Source organism: Musca domestica, unplaced genomic scaffold, assembly GCF_030504385.1.
Source record: "Musca domestica strain aabys unplaced genomic scaffold, Musca_domestica.polishedcontigs.V.1.1 17, whole genome shotgun sequence".
Taxonomy (NCBI): domain Eukaryota; kingdom Metazoa; phylum Arthropoda; class Insecta; order Diptera; family Muscidae; genus Musca; species Musca domestica.
The window spans coordinates 13,003,740-13,024,845 of record NW_026712230.1 but is presented as its reverse complement, the minus strand read 5'-3'; the positions used below and the strand labels follow the sequence as shown (position 1 = coordinate 13,024,845).

The 21,106-nt window shown below is 35.3% G+C and overlaps 1 protein-coding gene across 7 annotated transcripts in view; it reads left to right on the top strand.

Moving 5' to 3' along the window:
* The window catches only part of LOC101892489 (trichohyalin), a 282,665-nt gene that overhangs the window by 226,923 nt on the left and 34,636 nt on the right, over window positions 1–21,106 (top strand). For all 7 annotated transcript variants that reach the window (XM_059120573.1, XM_059120572.1, XM_059120571.1 and 4 more), the window contains 4 exons: window positions 4,522–4,611; window positions 8,171–8,416; window positions 8,592–9,080; window positions 9,640–9,672. In XM_059120573.1, coding sequence (XP_058976556.1) covers window positions 4,522–4,611; window positions 8,171–8,416; window positions 8,592–9,080; window positions 9,640–9,672 — 858 coding nt within the window. The remainder of the gene's footprint in view (window positions 1–4,521; window positions 4,612–8,170; window positions 8,417–8,591; window positions 9,081–9,639; window positions 9,673–21,106) is intronic.

Below are 21,106 nucleotides of genomic sequence, written 5' to 3'. Positions count from 1 at the left end.
AGACCCATAGTTCCTTTTGATGATCTGCATAGAATCACATTCTGAGTCGATTTATGCATGTCCGTCCGTCCGCCTGTCCACGTATTTTTGTAAACAAAGTACAGTTCGCATTTATTGCCCTATCCAGATGAAATTTTGCACAAATCATTTATTTGGCCCGAGGACGAACCATATTGAAATTGGAGATAAATGGTCAAAATTTAGATATAGCTCCCATATATATCTTCGTCCGATTTGCCTTTTATTGTGCACCAAACGTGTAATATCAGTACGAATAGTATGGAATTTTGCACGTACGATCAGATTGGACCTGAAAATAATTATGCCAAATTTGGTTCAGATATAGCTATAGCTCCCATATATATTGTTCATCCGATTTGTTATTTTTGTCCTCCGCAGCCGTAATATGCACCCTGCAACAACAATATTTGGGGAAATATATCAAATACAACTCAGAAATACATTTGCTAAATTTTATCGAGATCGGTTCAGATTTGGATATAGCTCCCATATATAACTTCGTCCGATTTACCTTTGATTGTGCACCAAACGTCTAATATCAGCCCAAATTGGATGAAATTTGGCGCTTACGACCGAAAATTTGGTGAAGATCGGTTCAGATATAGCTATAGCTCCAAATATACTGTTCATCCGATTTGTTATATTTGTTACCCACAACCGTAATCCGCACTCCGTAACAACGATATTCAGGGAAATATATCAAATACAGTTCAGAAATATTCTTGCCAAATTTTATCGAGATCGGTTCCGATTTGGATATAGCTCCCATATATATTTTTATCCGATTTCAAATTAATTGTGCACCAAATGGGCAATGCAAGTCCGAATTTAAAAGATACAAATGCTTCGGCAAATTTAATCCTTCGAACTTTAAATTATAATTATAATCATATCGTGTATTGTTATGCGCAGCTCTACTAAATTTGCAAAGTGGTGTAGGGTATCATAAAGTCGGCCCCGCCCGACTTTAAGACTTTCTTTCCTGGTTTTTAGAGTTGTGTTGGTACAGAAGGAATTAGTTCAGAGGAACGATCGGAACTATATCCAGTTCTTAGATTCATCTAGTTCCTTTAGTCCACATAGTACCTGTCCTAGTTCAATTTAGTATAAATTCATAAAAAATAAATTTCGTTGATGTTCGTTGAATGTTGATGGTGTTAAATTTTATCGAGTAAAGACGCGACCTTTTTTCGGAAAGGCAAATAATTTTAGTTTTTGATCATTATATACCCTACACCACATAGTTGTAAGGGTATTATGTCTTTGTACATTTGTTTGTAAAATGGAGAAGGAATCGAGATAGTTTAAAGTTACTTTTGAGGATCTTCATAGAGTCACTTTCTGAGTGGAGTTATGCATATCAGTCCGTCTGTCCATGTATTTTTGTAAACAAAATGCAGGTCGCAATTATTATCCGATTAGGATGAAAATGTTCAAATAATATTTGTTTGGCCCAAGGACGAATCCTATTGAAATTGGTGAGAATGGGTTGAAATTTAGATATATCTCCCATACATATATTCAACCGATTTCGGGTTAATTGTGCACCAAATGGCTAATATCTGTCCAAATGACCTGAATTTTGGCAAATCCGACCGTATTCAGCCTAGAAGCAAGTACATAAAATTTTAAGATATAATCAAAATTCAGATAAAACTATAGCTCCCATATATATGTTTCATCCGATTTTTGATTTTAAGCCCTTCACATGCGTAATATGCACTTCGGTATTATATTTGGTACCAGATAACTTATGGAGGTCAAAAATACTTCCGTTATATTTTATCGGATCAGATTAGGATATAGCTCCCATATATATCTGTATCCATTATTAGGTTTATTGTGCACCAAATGTCTAACATCGGGAAACTAAATCTTGGTAATTCCGTCCAGAAGCCAGTACTTCGAAATTCTACATCCAATATGGGGGTTTAATTTCCTCACATGAGTAATATGCACTCCGCAACAAAAATCTTTAGTACTGAATTTCAGATACAGCTCAGAAATAAATATTTAAAATTTTGTCAAGATCGGTTCAGATTTAGATATAGCTCCCACATACAGGGTGAAATAAAAAAAACTGCAACAAAGTCAAACGCCATAATTTCTACATTTATTTTAACTTTTATTGAATGAAAGCAAACAATGTCGGAAATAGCATCAAATTTAAGAATAAGTTTATTTTTGTTCGAATTGGTCACCTTTGGCACGAATTATGGCCTTCAAATGACCAATGAAACCGTCACACGCAGCTCGAATGTTGCTCTGCGGTATTTTGGCCCATTCCCGGCGAAGCGCTTGCTTGAGGTGATCGACACTTTGGTATTTTTTGGTGTCAACCTTGCTTTCCAAAATACTCCAGACACAATAGTCCAACGGATTGGTATCCGGAGATTTTGGTGGCCATTGTGCGCTGGAAATGAAGCGAAGAACCTCATTTTGTAACCATTCTTGTGTGGCGAGTGCTGAGTGCGATGATGGTGGAATGTCCAAGGTCTGCGGCCAACATGTTTGGGTGGCCAAGGCGTTAATGCACCCTGCAGAATATTTTCGCGATAATATTCGGCAATTATTCTGATGATGATGGTCGATTACGATCACGGCTGCCCACACAATCACCATGGCCGGCGCTTGAGTTCTGGTGGCCAACCGAAGGTGCACATTTACATCTGACCATTTTGTTTGTTTACAAACTGCTGGGCAACGAATGTTTTCTCATCGGAGAAAACCAAATTCGGCAGTTTACCACTTTTGCCAAGCGAAGCCACTCTTTACCTCTTTTGAGTCTATTTTCTTTGGGTTGCGGTGTAAGTTCTTGCACTTTTTGGAATTTCAATGGCTTTACCCCGAGCTCATTTTTCGTATCGCTTACAGGAAGATCAAGCGATATTCGGAAACTAATAAACACAAAATTTTTCAAAGATTTCAGGGTGCTTGGGAAAGCATACCCAAGGATCAAATTGAGCCTGTTATAGATTCAATGCCTCCTAGGTGTGCAGCTGCTATCAAAAATAATGGTTATGCTATGGACTACTAACCAAAATTTAATTATTTTAAAATAAAAAATCAAAAAGTTGCTTTAGTTTGACCAAGCAAAAATTGGGTTATTTTAGTTCTCCATGTATTATTTTTACAACTCTCAAATTCATTTTGGGGCCAACAAAATACATATGTGTAATGATTTTACTAGCCGTAGAAAGTGTGTACAAAGTATTAAACAATTCCCAAGTAAATCCAACACATTATAATTTTAAAGGCTTTGTCAATTGGTTTCTATTATTTTCCCATACTATATGGGCTTCCCTTTTTAAGGAAGTCCCAATTCGCAATTTTCTATGAAAAACAATTTAATTTTTTTTTTAATTTGGATTTACCCTCACATGTGTATGCAACTGCCTCTGAATATAATAAACATTATAAATATTTAAAATATATACTCATAAACATATACACATACAGCAACATAGATACATAAATATTATTAAATAATAACTTAGCAATTATAAATAAATGAGCAAAGCATAATATAGCAATTAGATAATTATATCATACATAACCTCAAAAAAAAAAAAATAGAAAAATAAAAAAATAAGAGTTTTGCATTTACCGCATAAGTTATGTATCTCAAGCAACCTAACTGTGTTTGTATTCCTTTTTCTAATAATTTACAACAACAAAAAACGCAAATATTTTCTAGCTAAACAAGAAAAAGTAACAACAACAAAAAAAAACTTTCAACTCAACTATTGTATTTGTCGAAAGAAAGAAGGAAAAAAATAACAACAACAAACGAATATTTGATATAACAAAAATATTAAACTAGAAAAGTATTATTACAAAATAAATTTCCGTAATTAAAGCAAAAAAAAAAAACAAAACAAGAACAACAAAAAATAAATAAAACAATAAATATACTTACAAAAACAAACCCATCAACCATCATTGACTTCGAAGATTGTCTAGAACTTTTTTTTTGGCCAAGCTGTCCTTTTTTCTTTCCTTAAGTTGAAACTTTGCTAGGATATCTTAGCCATACATCAACAGAAACAGGGTAACAAAGTCAACGGAAATGTTGAATGTTGGAAAACAAAACACTATTTGAGCAATGGACAAATGACCACCGGACAATACCTAGTGCCGACATCCGAACACAATTTGTAGAAAATGTCTCAAAAACTTTTACCATAATTTTTCAGTTTCCTTTCTTTCATTGTGACCCAACACATAAAAACAATGGACGACGACTGACTAACCATTTCGTACGTTTATCGATCGTTTGAATTTCATTCATTAACATGAACTTCATTGATTATCACCACAAAGTAATTCTCATGACATCTCTTCTGTGTCTGATTGTTTTTACTAATCAAAGAAACAATAACAACAAATATTGAAAATTTTCTAAAATATCTTCTTTTTCTACTTTTTTGTGTGTGTTTTTTTTTTCAATTGAATCTTTTTTGTATTCCCAAACAAAAATTAAAAAAAAAAATCATCTAGTTGGACGAATTCCGTCTTGAAATACAGAGGAGGGATCAAGAAATTTTGGCCATGGCGGCCAAAATGAAAACATTGGAAGAACAACATCAGGTAAACGAAAATAAATTAATTAAATTAAAGAAAAAGTAGAATTGTATAACCTTAAGTATTTAGTGACCGTCTTAGCATTTGTTACATTATGAAATGTAGTTATTTGGAAATTGTTTAAATTATTGATAACAAACAAGTAAATAATTTCGCCCGTTCGGAACTTTTAATACTCTCCGTCATTGGGTAAAGAAAACATTTTTATATTAAAATAAATGCATTCAAACATGTTTCACTTTAAACTACAAATACCGTCAGGACATTGCTGTTAAACTTTTCAAAACACCATAAAGTGGGTAAGGCTGTTATATGGGGGCCATGCCAGAACGGGAACGTCTATAGATAACTTTCAAGGATTGTCATCTACCAAATCTTTTGAAATAGCAAATTTGAAACAATTTCGTGGGTGGGTGGGTATCGTTATATATGCGATATACGAAAACGGGAAGCAATACATATTATGTTCCGCAAAAGGATCTAGAACCCATCACGCACTACTAATACCAATTTTTGGACAAATCCGTGAAAAATGTGGCAAAAATCATCAAAATACCGAATATCGAAGGTAGCGTTATGTGGGGACTATACGAAAACGTGGACCTATATACATATAATTTTTAAAACCAACCATCCTAGACACAATACAAATTGTTCTGCTAAATGAAGCTTTACGTCAAATAATGTGTGGGATCGTTATATAAGGCCTACACAAAGACGTGGAACTATATATACTATGTTCCGCCCCCCAGAGCTAGAAGCCATTACAAACTACAAATACCAATTTTTAGATAATTCCGTGCAAAAATGTGGTGAAAATCATCAAAATACCGAATATCGGGAGGTACCTTCATATGGAGGCTAACAAAAGGTTTGACCTATACATACAACGTTTCGCCACCGGAGCTATAACCCATTATGACCTGCAAATACCAATTTTAAGACTAATCAATGGAAAAATTTGGCAAAAATCATCAAAATACCGAATATGGGGACTATACGACCTATTGACCTATATAACATTTTTTAAACCAACCATCCTGGACACAATACAAATTGTTCTGCTAAATAAAGCTTTACTTTAATGTGGGCTTTATCGTCCACGAGAGGTTAAATCGACTTAGAATTTTTGCTAGTCTACGGCGAATTTTTAAGAATGTTACAATTGAATGACAAAGTTAATATAGGTGGAGGTTATATAAACGCCGCAAACTTATATTGAGATTAAGACCTCTATCCATTTGAGAAGCAAATTCCTAACTAGCCAACACCTACGGTATGATGTCATTTTGAAGTCCAATAAACTTTTTGAATTTTTAAGCAGAAAAAGTGGAAGTCTAGTACATAGTCCTGGCAATGAGTGACCTCTCTTACCTTAGGTTAAGTTAATGGATGGATGGACAACCCAGTATTTTCCAAGGATCTTCTGCAGTCCAAAACAACCTTACACTTGATAGTAGAGGAGTTAAGGGCTTTCAGTACCGGACTGCTAACCTGGTTGTTCTGCATTACCAACAGGTCTAGGGCTTTTTTGACCGCAAAAATTTCCGCCTGGAATAAGCTACAGTCGTTTCTAAGCTTGTAGGATTCGTGAACAGTGTCACAGAAGACACTAGCTCCCGTTCCGCATTCAATCTTTGAACCGCCGGTATAGACAGCAATACCGCAGAAAGGTAGATTGTTACGGGCCCAGGTGTCCATATCAGGTATGTGGATGTCAGGTGGGTCAAAGCACAACAGTGGTGAGATGTAATCACTAGTGCTGGCTTCCTCCCTCACATTCCTTACACACCCTGAATTCGCAGAATGTCCAAAGGATTGACAACGCTAATGGTTTAGTTCTTTGAGTCTAATTGCACACCTAATTGCCTGTTCCTCTAAGTGTACACTTAATGGGCTTACACACTGTAGGGTGTCCAGTGCAGCTTGAGGTGTGCTCTTGAATGCACCGGTTATTAGTAGGAATGCGATGATTTACTCAAGGAATGCCACCAGACTAGAGCTCCATAGGTTAGGATCCTTTTACCTCTCTTACCCTTCTCGACAGTACACGAATGTGGGATAATACAAGACAGCGATTGCAAAACTTCTACAGGCAGAAGTCAGTTGATGCCATCATGGCCTGGAGATTAATATGAATGCAAAGGATGGATCGCCCTTATTCTATTTGGCGGCGCAGTCACTTTTGGGATGGTATCAATTGTTGTCGACACTGATTTGGTATTTCATAACAATGTCGACGATTCGGAAATTTTAACTCAATTATCGATTTTTTGTGCCGAATTTTTTTTAAGACCCAAAAAACTAAAAAAGACCTCATTACGGGAATCCGTAAAAAAATACTATAGCTCACGCCCCAATCTCTCCAAAATGCTACAACATGGGCATTTATCTTTCCAGGATCCAGAGACATTGGTTTTTGGACCCAGACAACCCTATCCTATCAACGTTTTTCTAAATTTAATGCCGTTTTAGGTAGCCGACCTCCTACTGGGATTTGAGATTTCTTCCTCTGGCTATGACCAAAACCGGCTACGCTAATTAAAAATTTTCTAAATATACGTTTTTTAAATAGCTAGCCATAGGCCGAGTCCTGTGAATTTCTCCTCTGGGTTGTCCAGCACCGGCAGCGAGAATTAAAGATTTTTATACTGAAATCATCAATTCAATGTACTGAACACAATCCGGTAGACAGGATTCAAAGTCCCATATCTGTGGATATAACAAAGACAATGATACATACTGGAGCATTTTGGATAGGTTATAGTTTCAAATATAATTCGAGATTTTGGGTTTTTTTTAAATATTTTGATAAAACTCCCGAAACGTTTTAAACATATTGTTATTGTTGGATAGGTATTTTCATATAGGCATCCTTATTACCCAAAGCGGTTTAGTAGATCCGGTGGAAGAATTAAAAAATAGACTTTTTACTAAACTAGAGTTTAGTCCAGGCTAATTGTCAAAGCACTTTTTGTCTATGCAGGTCCAAGTCTTCGTATAGCCACGATATAACGGTACCTCCATATATTCGGTTTTTTATGATTTTAACTACATTATTCACTGGATTTTTTTTTTTTAAGTTTCGTTTTTGAATATTGCAATGGCAGGTCGATGTCTTCGGCTATATGTATTGTGTATTTTTAAGATTTTAACAACATTTTTAATGGATTTTATTTTTTTGAAAATTTCCAAATTCGTTCCAAATGGTGGAGGGTACTCAAAGTTCGGCCAGGCCGAACTTACTGCTTTTTTACTTGTACTTCTTTGCATTAAATATTATCGAAAAACAACAACCACAATGACCGATACGGAAAGTCTCTCTGTGGTTGTTGTTTTACCGATTATATTTAACGCGCAATTTGGTTTAACGCACGTGTTCACTTGTTGCTTTTATTTTCAATCAAATTTTAACAATTTCCAAATAAAAATGTAGATGCCTTCTATCCCTCGATATCCTTCGCGTTAACTACTCCCTACGTTCAAAACATCGTAGTCTGTTCGAAAGCCTTGTACCTTTATTATTCGAAATATAATTTTTTACAAAATTCAATTTTTATAACAGGATTACCAACGGCATATTGCGGTGTTGAAGGAGTCACTATGTGCCAAGGAGGAACACTACAATATGCTGCAGGCTGATGTTGAAGAGCTGAGGGCGCGCCTCGAGGAGAAGAACCGCCTGTTGGAGAAGAAAACGCAGGGCACACTGCAAACGGTACAAGAACGCAACCGTTTGACAAGCGAGCTGACCGAGCTAAAGGATCACATGGAAATCAAGGATCGTAAAATATGTGTGCTGCAGAGAAAGGTGTTTTTTTGTTTTTGTAGTTTGTCATTGACAAGTAGACGTGTTATTAGAAAACCAAATAATCCTAATAAAAAAATTTCATATTATTTTGTTTCTTTTTGGAAACCGAACCACACCCTTCAACCCCCCCACCCCTCTTGATGATGATGATGTTTCTTAACAATAATTTCTGTAGATTGAAAATCTTGAAGATTTGCTTAAGGAGAAGGATAATCAGGTGGATATGGCCCGGGCACGTCTGTCGGCAATGCAAGCTCATCATAGCAGTTCTGAGGGCGCTCTCACAAGTCTCGAAGAGGCCATTGGCGACAAAGAAAAGCAAATGGCTCAACTACGAGAACAGCGAGATCGTGCCGAACACGAAAAGCAAGAAGAACGTGAACTGCATGAGCGTGAAATTGCCGACTACAAGATCAAGCTGCGAGCTCTGGAAAGCGAAGTGGAAAAGCTGAACACCCGTTTGGAGCGTGCCGTTACCGAACGTGAACGTTTGGAAATCAAATTGGAGGCATCACAAAGCGAACTGGGCAAATCGAAGGCTGAGCTGGAGAAGGCCACCTGTGAAATGGGCCGCAGCAATGCCGATTGGGAGACCACGAAACAGCGTATAGCCCGTTTGGAATTGGAAAATGAACGTCTTAAACATGATTTGGAAAGATCTCAGGTATAAGAGAATTATTAATTATGTTGCTATTAAATAGAAAAAAAACAACAAAAATGAAAACTGTAGTATATGTTGATCACCTATCCCAAAAAAAAGAAAGAAAACTATTTTCCATGATAAATGTTACTTGTGTTGTGAATATAAAAAAATAATACATATCAACTATATAAATATTTCTCTATGTATACATATTGTATCTATAGTATATGAATATCTCTTATACATACCTCTAAATGTTAAATTGCTCTATACTTATACGATTTTTCCTTTTTTTCATTATTGTTTTTTTTCACATTGAAAAATATTCTATTTACTCCAACATATTTATCGAATATCTACTACAACTCCTCCTACTCCTACTACTACCTTTATCATCAACATCGTCAACTACAACAACAATATCTACTACCAAATAATACAACTATTTACTACTCTACTCCTCTTAAATACAACCAACCAATACCAAATAATAACCACCGTTCCATCTCCACAACCACCACCACAACCAAATATTTAAACCAATACCAATACCAAAACCGAACAAATAAAAAACTATTAGATGCAGCTAGAAGAACAAACCACACTACATAAAGTAAGCCTTAATTTTGACATATATATTATATATTTTATATATATACATATACATTTATATAAATTGTATAACAGTTAAGCTGTTCTCGTTTTTTGAGTTATTTTTTTTAATTAACAAAAATATAAGAAAATAGTTAAATTAATTGTTGTTGAATTTAACTGATTTGAAAACTAACACTAATTTTGCCAGCAGGGAATTAATAATTGTAGTTAATTCATTTTTTCGTTTCTCTTGAACTAACCCACATTTGAATGGAAAGCTTTACCTTTCCGAACCCGCTTTCCCCGCTTCTGAACCTGAAACTAACCTGAATTAAAAAAAAAAAAATCCCAAAAAAATAGTGCTTAACCATCAACACAGTGCTACAAACATCGAACTACAAAGTCAAATTTGTAGTTTGAAGTAGGCTAGGTGAAGGTAAGGTTATGACAATCCTAAAAAATAGAATTATTTATAAATTATGTATATAAGTGAGAAAATTATCCACGAACGTTGCCCAAGTTTTTCAATATGGACGATTAAGCCTATCATTATGATTCTACACTATTGTCTGTATTCATTTGATCATGTAGATCACCCAATGTCCCGCCTCTCATTATTTTACTACAAGTACCCTCCACATATCCGAATATATTGTAATAAAATAAGACTTTTGTTCTATCTGCATTGGATCGTGGATTATATATTTGATATCCTATTTCAATTAACGAAGAACAAACTTTGGGGTTCCGAGCAGAGACCGGCGTCGAATCAACAGAACTCAGTAGTGTGTCGAATAATTTCATAAACAAATCATGAATTTTACTGCTCCAAATTCCTTTAAGTGTCATTGATTGTCACCGGATTACATTTTTATTTTCAAACACTCGGTTTGATTCATTCATAGGTGTGCATGATCTACGAACTACTATCATAGACAAATGAAAATATAGACAACAAAATGCTCTCACCGTTCATCTTCGAAAAAATAGGATCAGCAGATGTCGTCTATATCGTTTCAGGGGTTTGAGTGGGAATTTTGAAGTCACTCAATTCAAAAATGTTAAAAATAACAAAAACTGTAGGATATTTGTCAGTTAAAAATTATTTCAGAATAAAAGAAATGTGAAAATTACGTGATGACATCGAAAAATATGGGAATATTCCAGTGAAATTCTTGAAAAACGATAAAATGTGTTTTCGAAGTCGAGTGGCTTGAACGCGTAAATCAGCATGTTGACTATGCAAAACATGATGAGAGCCACCTGGAAAAAAGACAAAACTAACTTTTCGTTGTCTATATCTTCATTTGTCTATGCTACTATTGAACATTGCTGAGAGAGCACCAAAATAATAATGAGCATACAGGATAGGAGATTGAAATAAAAAATACAGTGGCTCCAAGCGAAACTCGTACAGCTAAAGAAAAAAATTTATTTTTCTTATAACTTCCAAAAATCAAAATTTACAAAAAAAGTAATTTAAAAGCAAAAAACTTATCATTTTCCTTTTCCTTTTCTTCCAGCAAAGCATTCTTCAAATCTTCTTTGCAAGATATGGAATGCTGGCGGATTTTTCCATCGAGATAGCTCCATAAATTCTCTATGGGGTTTATGTCTGGACTCTGGACTGGTGTATCCATGACGTGGGGACAATTATATAGCAGCCATGACCGCACTTTATAAGGCTTGTGTTTCGGATCATTGTCTTGAAAAAAAAAATAATTATCTTCACCAAGGCCAAGCTTTTCCTTACAGAGTGGCAAACTTTCTTTCCAAATGTTAAGGCATATAATCTGATCCATGATACCCTCAATAAAATACAATATACCAGGTCCAGAGGCTGAAAATGAACCCACACCACTACTGACCCACCACTTTACTTTACTGTAGGCTTCATATTTTTGCAAGGAGCACTCCATTTGCTTATCTCCATACATAAGGCCTAGCTTTTCCCTACAGAGTGGCAAACTTTCTTTCAAAATGTTAAGGCACATAGTCTGATCCATAATACCCTCAATAAAATGCAATACACCAGGTCCAGACGCTGAAAATGAACCCCACAACATTACTGGAACACCACTTCACTTCACTGTAGGCTTCATATTTTTGGCAAGGAGCGCTTCATTTGCTTATCTCCATACATAAGGTCGGCCATCTGAACCAAAAAGGTTGAATTTGCTTTCGTCCGTGAACAGTACATTCTTCCAAAATGGAAAATCTCTTGATATGTGCTTGCTGATTAGAGGTTTATGTCTAGCTCTTCTTCCATTGTAATTCGACTTGTGTAGTATATTTCTTATTGTTTGAGAGCAACATACTTTTCCTTAATCCTTTTTAGCAATTTTTGAGAGCTTCAGTGCACTCAAAAATGGATCCTTTTTGATCTGCCGTAAAATACACTTCTCATCATTCACGATAAATATTTTATTATTTGCCGTTCTATTTTTGACTTATTTTCTGCACATCCATCTATTTTGAAGCGTTTTTTGATGTACTGAACTGTAGATTGGCTTCTATTAACAATCTCAAATATCTCATTTGGCGATTTATGGTTTTTGTAATGTTTAATTACTAAATTTCTCACTTAAACAGTGGTTCATCCTCGTTGTTTTTGCATTTTCTATTTTTTAGTATTTGTGTCAGTAAATTACACAACTCGTGAAAATTTGTGATAAAATAGCTTTTAGGGACTTCCCCAAATACATTTTCCAACAATCGCGTGAAGTTGGACGCAGTTCGAAACAGGGTTGCCCTATGTAAGCTGTACGAGTTTAGTTTTTGCATAGAAATTTGGCGAGTTTTAGAATAGGACATGAGTCCGCAAAAGAGAACATTTAACATTTAAAAATTATAAAAAAATTAATTTCAAAAAATTTATAAATCATGCCTTAGCATTAGGTTTTAGATGGTATTAAAAAACTAATAGAAATTGGACTGGTAAACGAGGTCTGATTTTTGAGCAGGACTGGTACGAGTGTCGGTTTTTTTAAGTTTACCGCAAATCACTAATTAACCAGCGCAAACCGGTCGATGAGGCTCTCTCCATATCTAAACATAAACGATGTCAGCTAACAATTGAGTCTAGTTTTCGTAATGGCTTCATGTGTGTTCGTTTGATCACCCGGTCTTTATATTAATATCTTGTTCTGAATAAAATCAATGCCAGCAATAATAGTTTTTCCAATCGTTTTCTGGAAATCCAAAACTTTCGGATTGAGCTTAAAGAAACAGAAGGGAGTTAAGCCATTCGTTAACCATGTTTTCAGTAATCACGGAACGAAGTCGCAGGTAGAAGGTTATGAAAATGCTAGCAAGCAATTAAATTTAGCTACTTTTGGGGAAAACTGTAATCTTGACAGCTCGAAATTTTGAATAGCTACAATGGTGACTCTCTCAGTTCTTTTATTGGAAAGAGAAAAATAATAGGAACAGAAAAACGAAAGCTAGATGTTCCAAGATTTTCAGACGTCATCCTATTTCCTGGCTGTATCTATTACCTCGGCTGTAGCTTCTATCTCTCAAACATTTTGCTGGAAATGAAAACTTTCGCGTTGGAACATTGGAAGAATAGATTGGTAGATCCGATCTTAATCTGATCAAACTAGCAATTTTGTGTAGCAAATATCGAGGTTTCCTCAGTAGGTTTCTCGGAAATCGAGAGTTTTCGACTTTAGATTAAATTATAGGCGAAAGCATTTTTTTAATAATGTTTTCAGTAATCACAAAACGAAATTTGTAGGAGCGAAGGATATCGAATATGGTTCTTAATCCAAATATGAAAGTTATCAGCAATTGGTGTCACAACTCTCAGCTTTTTGATGAAATGAAAACGTTCGTTTTGAAGCTAAAAAGAATTGAAGAAGGTGATCAACATGGAGTAGTATGTGCGAACATATGCCAATTCCCAATTTTGTATAGCTACTGTCTTGGTTTACTCAGTTGTTTCCCTGGAAAATAAAATTTTCGCGCTAAGGAGCAGAAAAACAAAAGTTATAGGTTTGAAAATTAACACAATTTGTCTTAGCTCCAGCCACAAATGTTGCGTGCTAGCAATTGAGTGAAACTGCTATCATGGCCATCTTAGTCACTTTGCAAAAAACGAAAGCTTTCGCGTTGAAACTTCAAGGAACAAGCCGTTTTATTAAATCAAATTTTATTACTAACATAGGTGAAATGGCTATTCTATAACTAAACCTGGAGCGAATTGGTGTAGCCAAAACCAAAAGTTCTGACTTACGCGCCAGGAAACTGATGGACACATTGGCTTTCTAAAGTGATTTCGACATTGATCCCAAAACGAAAGTTTGAGCTTTGAAGGATGTCAGATCTGGCCATAGTTTAGACCATGAACGATACCATCTAGCACTTGGTGTAGCTACTATCACTACTCTCTTAGCTTTTTGGGAAAACGAACACTTCTGAAAGAATTTATTAGGGTGCACTCAATCTGGAAAAGTTTGTGCGAACATGTGCCAACTCGAAATTTTGTAGTTTCAATAGTGGTTCTTCTTTCAATCGTTTCCTGGAAATTTTAACATTTTGGCTAACCTAACATATGGAACCGGAGGCATTTCCTAATCACAATCATAAAACGAAAGTTTAGGGTTCCGAGAATGTCAATTGTGGCGGCGCAAGTTCCTTGCAACCATGGGCGATGTCGGTTTGCAATTGGGTGCAGCTTCTGCCATGACTCTTTCAGACAATTTTTCGAAAAAAAAATAAATAAATAAAAAAATTCGTTTTGAAACTTAAAAGAAAAAAGAGGTGGATTCGAAACCAAAAAACTCGCAGTTTTTCATCACTCTCTCCGGCGTTTAACAGAAATCCTAATGGTTTGATTATCACTTGAAGTAACTACCTAAAGTGAAGCCATTTGCCAACGATGTTTTCTTTAATCAAATACAAAAAAAAATGCTTTCGAAAACGATCAAATACCAACCTTTTTTGGCCATTCTCAGTTCGAAGTGTTATTTCTCGGAAAAATTAAAAAAAAATAATAATAATAAACGGTTCTGGGTGGTAGTTTTGATTTTGTAACAATCGTCTTCTTAAAACCGTTGGGCGCCACTTGTATGATTTTTAATTCAACCCCAATTAACATTTTCAAATATTAACAAGCCTGAAATTAATATTTTTTTACAATGCAAATATTATTTCTTAAAACGTGGATAAATATTCTCACATTTAATTACCTTTACCTTCCTGGTTGTTGCAATGTTTAAATGTACATTTTTGTAGCACTGTGTTTTTCTCTATTTGCCCTCATTTGGAAAATGAAAAGTCCCTTCTTTAATAAATTGCTGTTACCAAAACCCAACCAGCAAACCCATTATTCCAATACCATGCCTGCCCCCAACCCTTCGCCACCACCCCCATGTCTAGAAAAGTGAAAGCCAGCCAGTATAGCACAAATAGTTACATTGTTACTAACTTCAAATTATAGAGCACCTCATTAACTATTCATCACCGAATTGTATTTCATTTTTTTTTTTTCATTTGTGTTTGGTTTATATTTGTCGTCCAATTTTCCTAGACAATTACATTAAAAGCATTCAAAGAAAAAGTTAAACCAAAAAAAAAAAAAATACAATAGCACTTTAACAAATTATTTCCTGCAAATAGAAAATAGTATATCAGTGACACATAACATTGCCACAAATTAAGAAAAATAAAATTCACCACCACCACAACAACCATTAACAAATAACAAAAAAAAAAAAAGGTTTTGATTTAATAATAAAAAATAAACAATAATAACAAATAAGAAAGACAAAACAAACAAAAAGCTAATTGAACAAAAACTTAACTCAAAATTACACTAATTTGCTAAGTAAAAGCCCGTAATGGAGATTTTTTTTATTTCAAATGTTGCGATGTTTTTAACAGAATCAGCTAAACAATCGACCCCTTTATTTCATTCCAATTCCAAGCAGAACTTAGAGCCCTTACCGTACTAACAATCCACTGCTAAAATAGGTGCATAATTTACTTAAGATGTCTTAAAAAAAAAACGATAAATAAATAAATACGACAAAATCCAAACACTGGTCGGAAAAATTTAGTATGGCACAAATATTAAGGTTATAGCTAATATCTGTAGATATTTTTTAACTGTTTACCAAAGGCATAACCGATTTCATCAAATCAAAAAAATATATATATAAAATCGATTTCAGTCGACTATGGGTTAAGAAATACAGAATGAGATAAAAAACAAACTGCAACAAAGTCGAACGCCATAATTTTTACATTTTTTTTTAATTTTATTGAATGAAAGCAAAAAATATCGGAAATAGCATCAAATTTTAGAATAAGTTTAGATTTGTTCGAATTTGTCACATTTGACACGAATTATGCTGCCCGAATGTTGCTCTGCGGTATTTTGGCCCTTTCCTTGCGAAGCGCTTGCTTGAGGTAATCGATACTTTGGTATATTTTAGTGCCAACCTTGCTTTCCAAAATACTCCAGACACCATAGTCCAACGGATTGGTATCCGGAGATTTTGGTGGCCATTGTGCACCGGAAAATAGCGAGGAACCTCATTTTGTAACCATTCTTGGGTGGCGCGTACTGAGTGCGATGGTGCTGAGTCCTGTTGGAATGTCCAAGGTCCGCGGCCAAAATGTTTGCGTGCGTCGGCCCACAACATCACTATGGCCGGCTTGAGTTCCTAAGGTGCACATTTTCAGCCGACCTCTTTGGCAAGTAAACGCGATCATTTTGTTTGTTTACAAACTGCTGGACAACAAATGTTTTCTCATCGGAGAAAACCTAATTTGGCAGTTCGCCCCTTTCGGCCAAGCGAAGCAACTTTTTAGCTCATTTGAGTCTATTTTCTTTCTGTTGTGGTGTAAGTTCTTGCACTTTTTAGAATTTCAATGGCTTTACCCCGAGCTCATTTTTCAATATTCACCGAATAAAATATTGCGATATATTCAGCTCACAAGCTATTTTTTGGCCACTGCGACGCGGGTTTCCATTTGGGGTTTTCCAGCCAAATATAAAGAAATCACAACTATCACGCTTGAATTACATCGCGAATAATTCCTTTTCTGGAAAATTCTTACCAAAATGCTTTTGTTCGCTTGTAAACAATATAATGAACTGTCACTGGAATAATTGTCGGACAAGTGGCTTAGAAATGACATCAGTTTTATGTTGGTTACAGTTTTTTCGTCTTGGACATTCCAACAAGGCTCAGCACCAGTGCACTCAGCACGCTCCACCCAAGAATGGTTACAAAATGAGGTTTCTCGCTTCATTTCCAGCGCACAATGGCCAAAAAAAAACTCCGGATACCAATCCGTTGAACTATTGTGTCTGGAGTATTTTGGGAAGCAAAGTTGGCACTAAAAAATACACAAGTTTCGATCACCTCAAGCAAGCGCTTCGCCGGGAATTGGCCAAAATACCGCAGAGCAACACTCGGGCAGCATGTGACGGTTTCATTGGCCGTCTGAAGGCCATAATTCGTGTCAAAGATGACCAATTAGAACAAATCTAAACGTATTCCCAAATTTGATGTTATTTCCGACATTTTTGCCTTCAATCAATAACTGTAAAAAAAATGTAAAAATGATGACGTTTGACTTTGTTGCATTTTTTTTTTATCTGACCCTGTATATTCTTGATCACCATAAAATTCTAAATCGATTTTAAAATGTACGTCTGACAGTCTTTCTTTTAAAACCACGATACATATTGGTTTATTTTATATACGACTCTAACAACTGCTGAGCTGAGGACCTGATGGGACTTTTAAAGCTTTGTATTGTCTAAAAACCAATTTATGTAAAAATAATTTGCAATTGGACATGGATTCCAATCAACAAACGTTTTATGATCAGAAATATCTGTATATCCCCTGAGCAAATAGTTAAGAAATACTCAACCAAATTTTTTACCAGTATTTCTAAGCCATTTAAGTAGACCCTTTTTCATGTTAAGTGCCTAACTCAAACGAAAAACTTCCAAAACAACTGCCCCATTCTCTCCATAACGATTCCACTTGCCGTTTATATTCCCCAATCCCTTATAATGATAGACTTACAAATCGATTAAATTAATTTCATGTTGACAAAACGTAACAATGGCATAATTAATGTTGTTGTGAGGCCATATTAGACAAACACATACATGCATACAGACATAAGTTTGTCATGGTATGTAAATATCAGGTGTGCAATTGTCGAACATGTTCCACGTACATGTGTAAGACCCACTGTATCAAACCTATGAGGTCAAAAGCCCTCAGGGACATAATCAACATCAAACCACAATTCTATGGAATATGTAATTGAATTGCCGTATTGTTTCTGTTTTGCTTCTAGTTTTAAAATTGTTAAAACATGTCGACTAAGTCATTATAAATAAATAGAACAGCAATTAAATTAATGACCACCACCCAACACGACGACGACCACCCATTGAGAATTTTCTTTCTTTCCATTGTCTAATGAATGACTAATGAAGAAAAGAACGAACCAAACAAAACATTCATATCAACAATACGCATGTGGGGTATGTCAAATGAAGAGAAAGGGTGTTGTTAAGAGGTTGTCATGTGATTTTAATCTAACATATTTTCCCAATGACCCATTGGTTCCCCCTGTATTGCTAGTTACGTTTCTGAATATAATAAATACCCAAAAATATGCAACATGAAAAGCAGTATTAAAGAATGCCCCTAAAAGTATGCCAGTGACTTGAGTAAATTGAAATGCGAACATTAATAATAATAAGAAATTGTAATGATTTCCAAATAAATACAAACAACAAATTTAGTTAGCTTCTATTAATGAAATCAAACGGTAAATGGGTATAAGAAACATGAAATAATTAATAATAATGTTTAAACACCTTAAAATAGACATACAATTTATTCCTTATTGTTGATGCAGTTAAGGGCAAAATTTAAATAAAAAGTGCTGTTTTAAAATAATAAAAACATAACTATAAATGAATAAAAATTTTTAAAGCCCATTTGCTGATATCATCCTCATGGACATTACATTAGAGTTACCATATCTTAAATGACTCCAATACGAAATTATAGAAGTGGCCACACTAACTTCAGCCGCCAAGAGAAAAAAATCAAAGACATCCCCATGAGCGAAAAAAAGTCTGAATAAACAATGGAGGGAGGAATAGACGAATGACCTCGTTTATATCCACTCAAAAACTAAATCTCAATTGCTTCTCAATCATCCCAGAGCTGTAGTGTGATGCTCTAACTTTTGTTACATACTAAACCTTTACCAGGTTTAATCCTGATATATGTTTCCTACAGTTAAATTCATCGTGAATTATTAATTACACTGTGCACCACAAAAAATAAGTACAGAAAAAATCAAGCAGATTATGAATGTTGGTCTAAAAAAAACAGAAGACAAGTGCAACGTCATTTTGAAAGTTTAAATCGAAATGTTGGCAAAATAGAGTTGCCACATTCCCATATCCTCCAAACTTTTGGAAATTTTCGGATTAAGATTTTTATTGGAATCCGTGTATTTTAGGTGTATTGTGTCTTTGGCAATATTATAGATAAAAAGTACGTGGAATATTTTGGTCGAAAATTTTAACCCTCGAGCGAGTCAACAAAGGGGTCTGTATGGTCCTTTTTATACTCTACACCACAAGGCGGTCAGGGTATTATGTCTTTGTGCATTTGTTCGTAACAGGCAAAAGGAAACGAGATAGACCCATAGTTCCTTTTGATAATCTGCATATGTCTTTGTGGATTTGTTTGTAACAGGCAAAAGGAAATGCGTAGACCCATAGTTTCTTTTGAGGATCTGTATAGAATCACATTCTGAGTCATATTATGCATGTTCGTCCGCCTGTCCGTCCGCTATAGCTCCCATATGTATTGTTCATCCGATTTGTTATTTTTGTCCTACGCAGCCGTAATATACACTCTGTAACAACAATATTTGGGGAAATATAGCAAATACAGCTCAGAAATACATTTGCTAAATTTTGCCGAGATCTGTTCAGATTTGGATATAGCTCCCATATATAACTTCGTCCGACTTACCTTTTATTGTGCCCCAACCGTCTAATATTTGTCCAAATGGGATGGAATTTGGCACTTACGACCGGATTGAGTCTAGTAGCTAGTAGCTCAGATTTGGATATAGCTCCCATATATAATTTCGTCCGACTTACCTTTTATTGTGCCCCAACCGTCTAATATTTGTCCAAATGGGATGGAATTTGGCACATACGACCGAATTTAGTCTAGAAGGTAGTATGCCAAATTTCGGTTCAGATATAGTTATAGCTCCCATATATATTGTACATCCGATTTGTTATATTTGTTATCCACAGCCGTAATATGCACTCCATAACAACGATATTCAGGGAAATATATCAAATACAGCTCAGAAATATCTTGCCAAATTTAATCGGGATCGGTTCAGATTTGGATATAGCTCCCATATATATCTTTATTCGATTTCAAATTAATTGTGCACCAAATGGGCAATACAAGTCGACATATTTAGTTTTTTGAACTTTAAATTATAATTATAATCATAGAGTGTATGATTGAATTCTCCCATAAAAACTTTTAATTGTTATGTGGAGCTCTACTAAATTAGCAAAGGGGTGTAGGGTATCATAAAGTCGGCCCGGACCGACTTTAAGGCTTTCTTTACCGGTTTTAAATATGGTTAAAAACTTCCTTTCACGTCAAAATGTTTTAACAAATTATTTGTTATAAAATTCTACTACAACAAAGTCAAACGTCATAATTTCTCCATTTTTTTTTTTAATTTTATTAAATGAAAGTAAAAAAATGTCGGAAATATTATCAAATTTAGAATAAGTTTAGATTTGCACGAATTGGTCACCTTTGGCACGAATTATGGCCTCCAAATGGGCAATGAAACCGTCACACAACGCCTGAATATTGCTTTGTGGTATTTTGGCCCATTCCCGGCGAAGCGGTTGCTTGAGGTGATCGACACTTTGGCATTTTTTGGTGACAACCTTGCTTTCCAAATTACTCCAGACACAATAGTCCAACGGATTGATATCCGGAAATTTTGGTGGCCATTGTGCGCAGGAAATGAAGCGAGGATCCTCATTTTGTAACCATTGTAACCGTGGCGTGTGCTGCGTGCGGTGGTGATGAGTCCTGTTGGAATGTCCAAGGTCTGTGGTCAAAATGTTTGCATGCTCAAGGCTTTAATACACCCTCCAGAATATTTTCGCGAAAACATTCGGCATTTATTCTGACGCCACGTTCGATTAAAACGAGCGGAGAGCGATCATCGGCTGTTATGGCGGCCCACACCATCACCATGGCCGGCGCTTTAGTTCTGGTGGCCAACCGAAGGTGCACAATTTTTTAGCTGACCTCATTAACAAGTAAACACGATAATTTTGTTTGTATACAAACTGCTGGACAAGAAATGTTTTCTCATCGGAGAAAACCAAATTCGGCAGT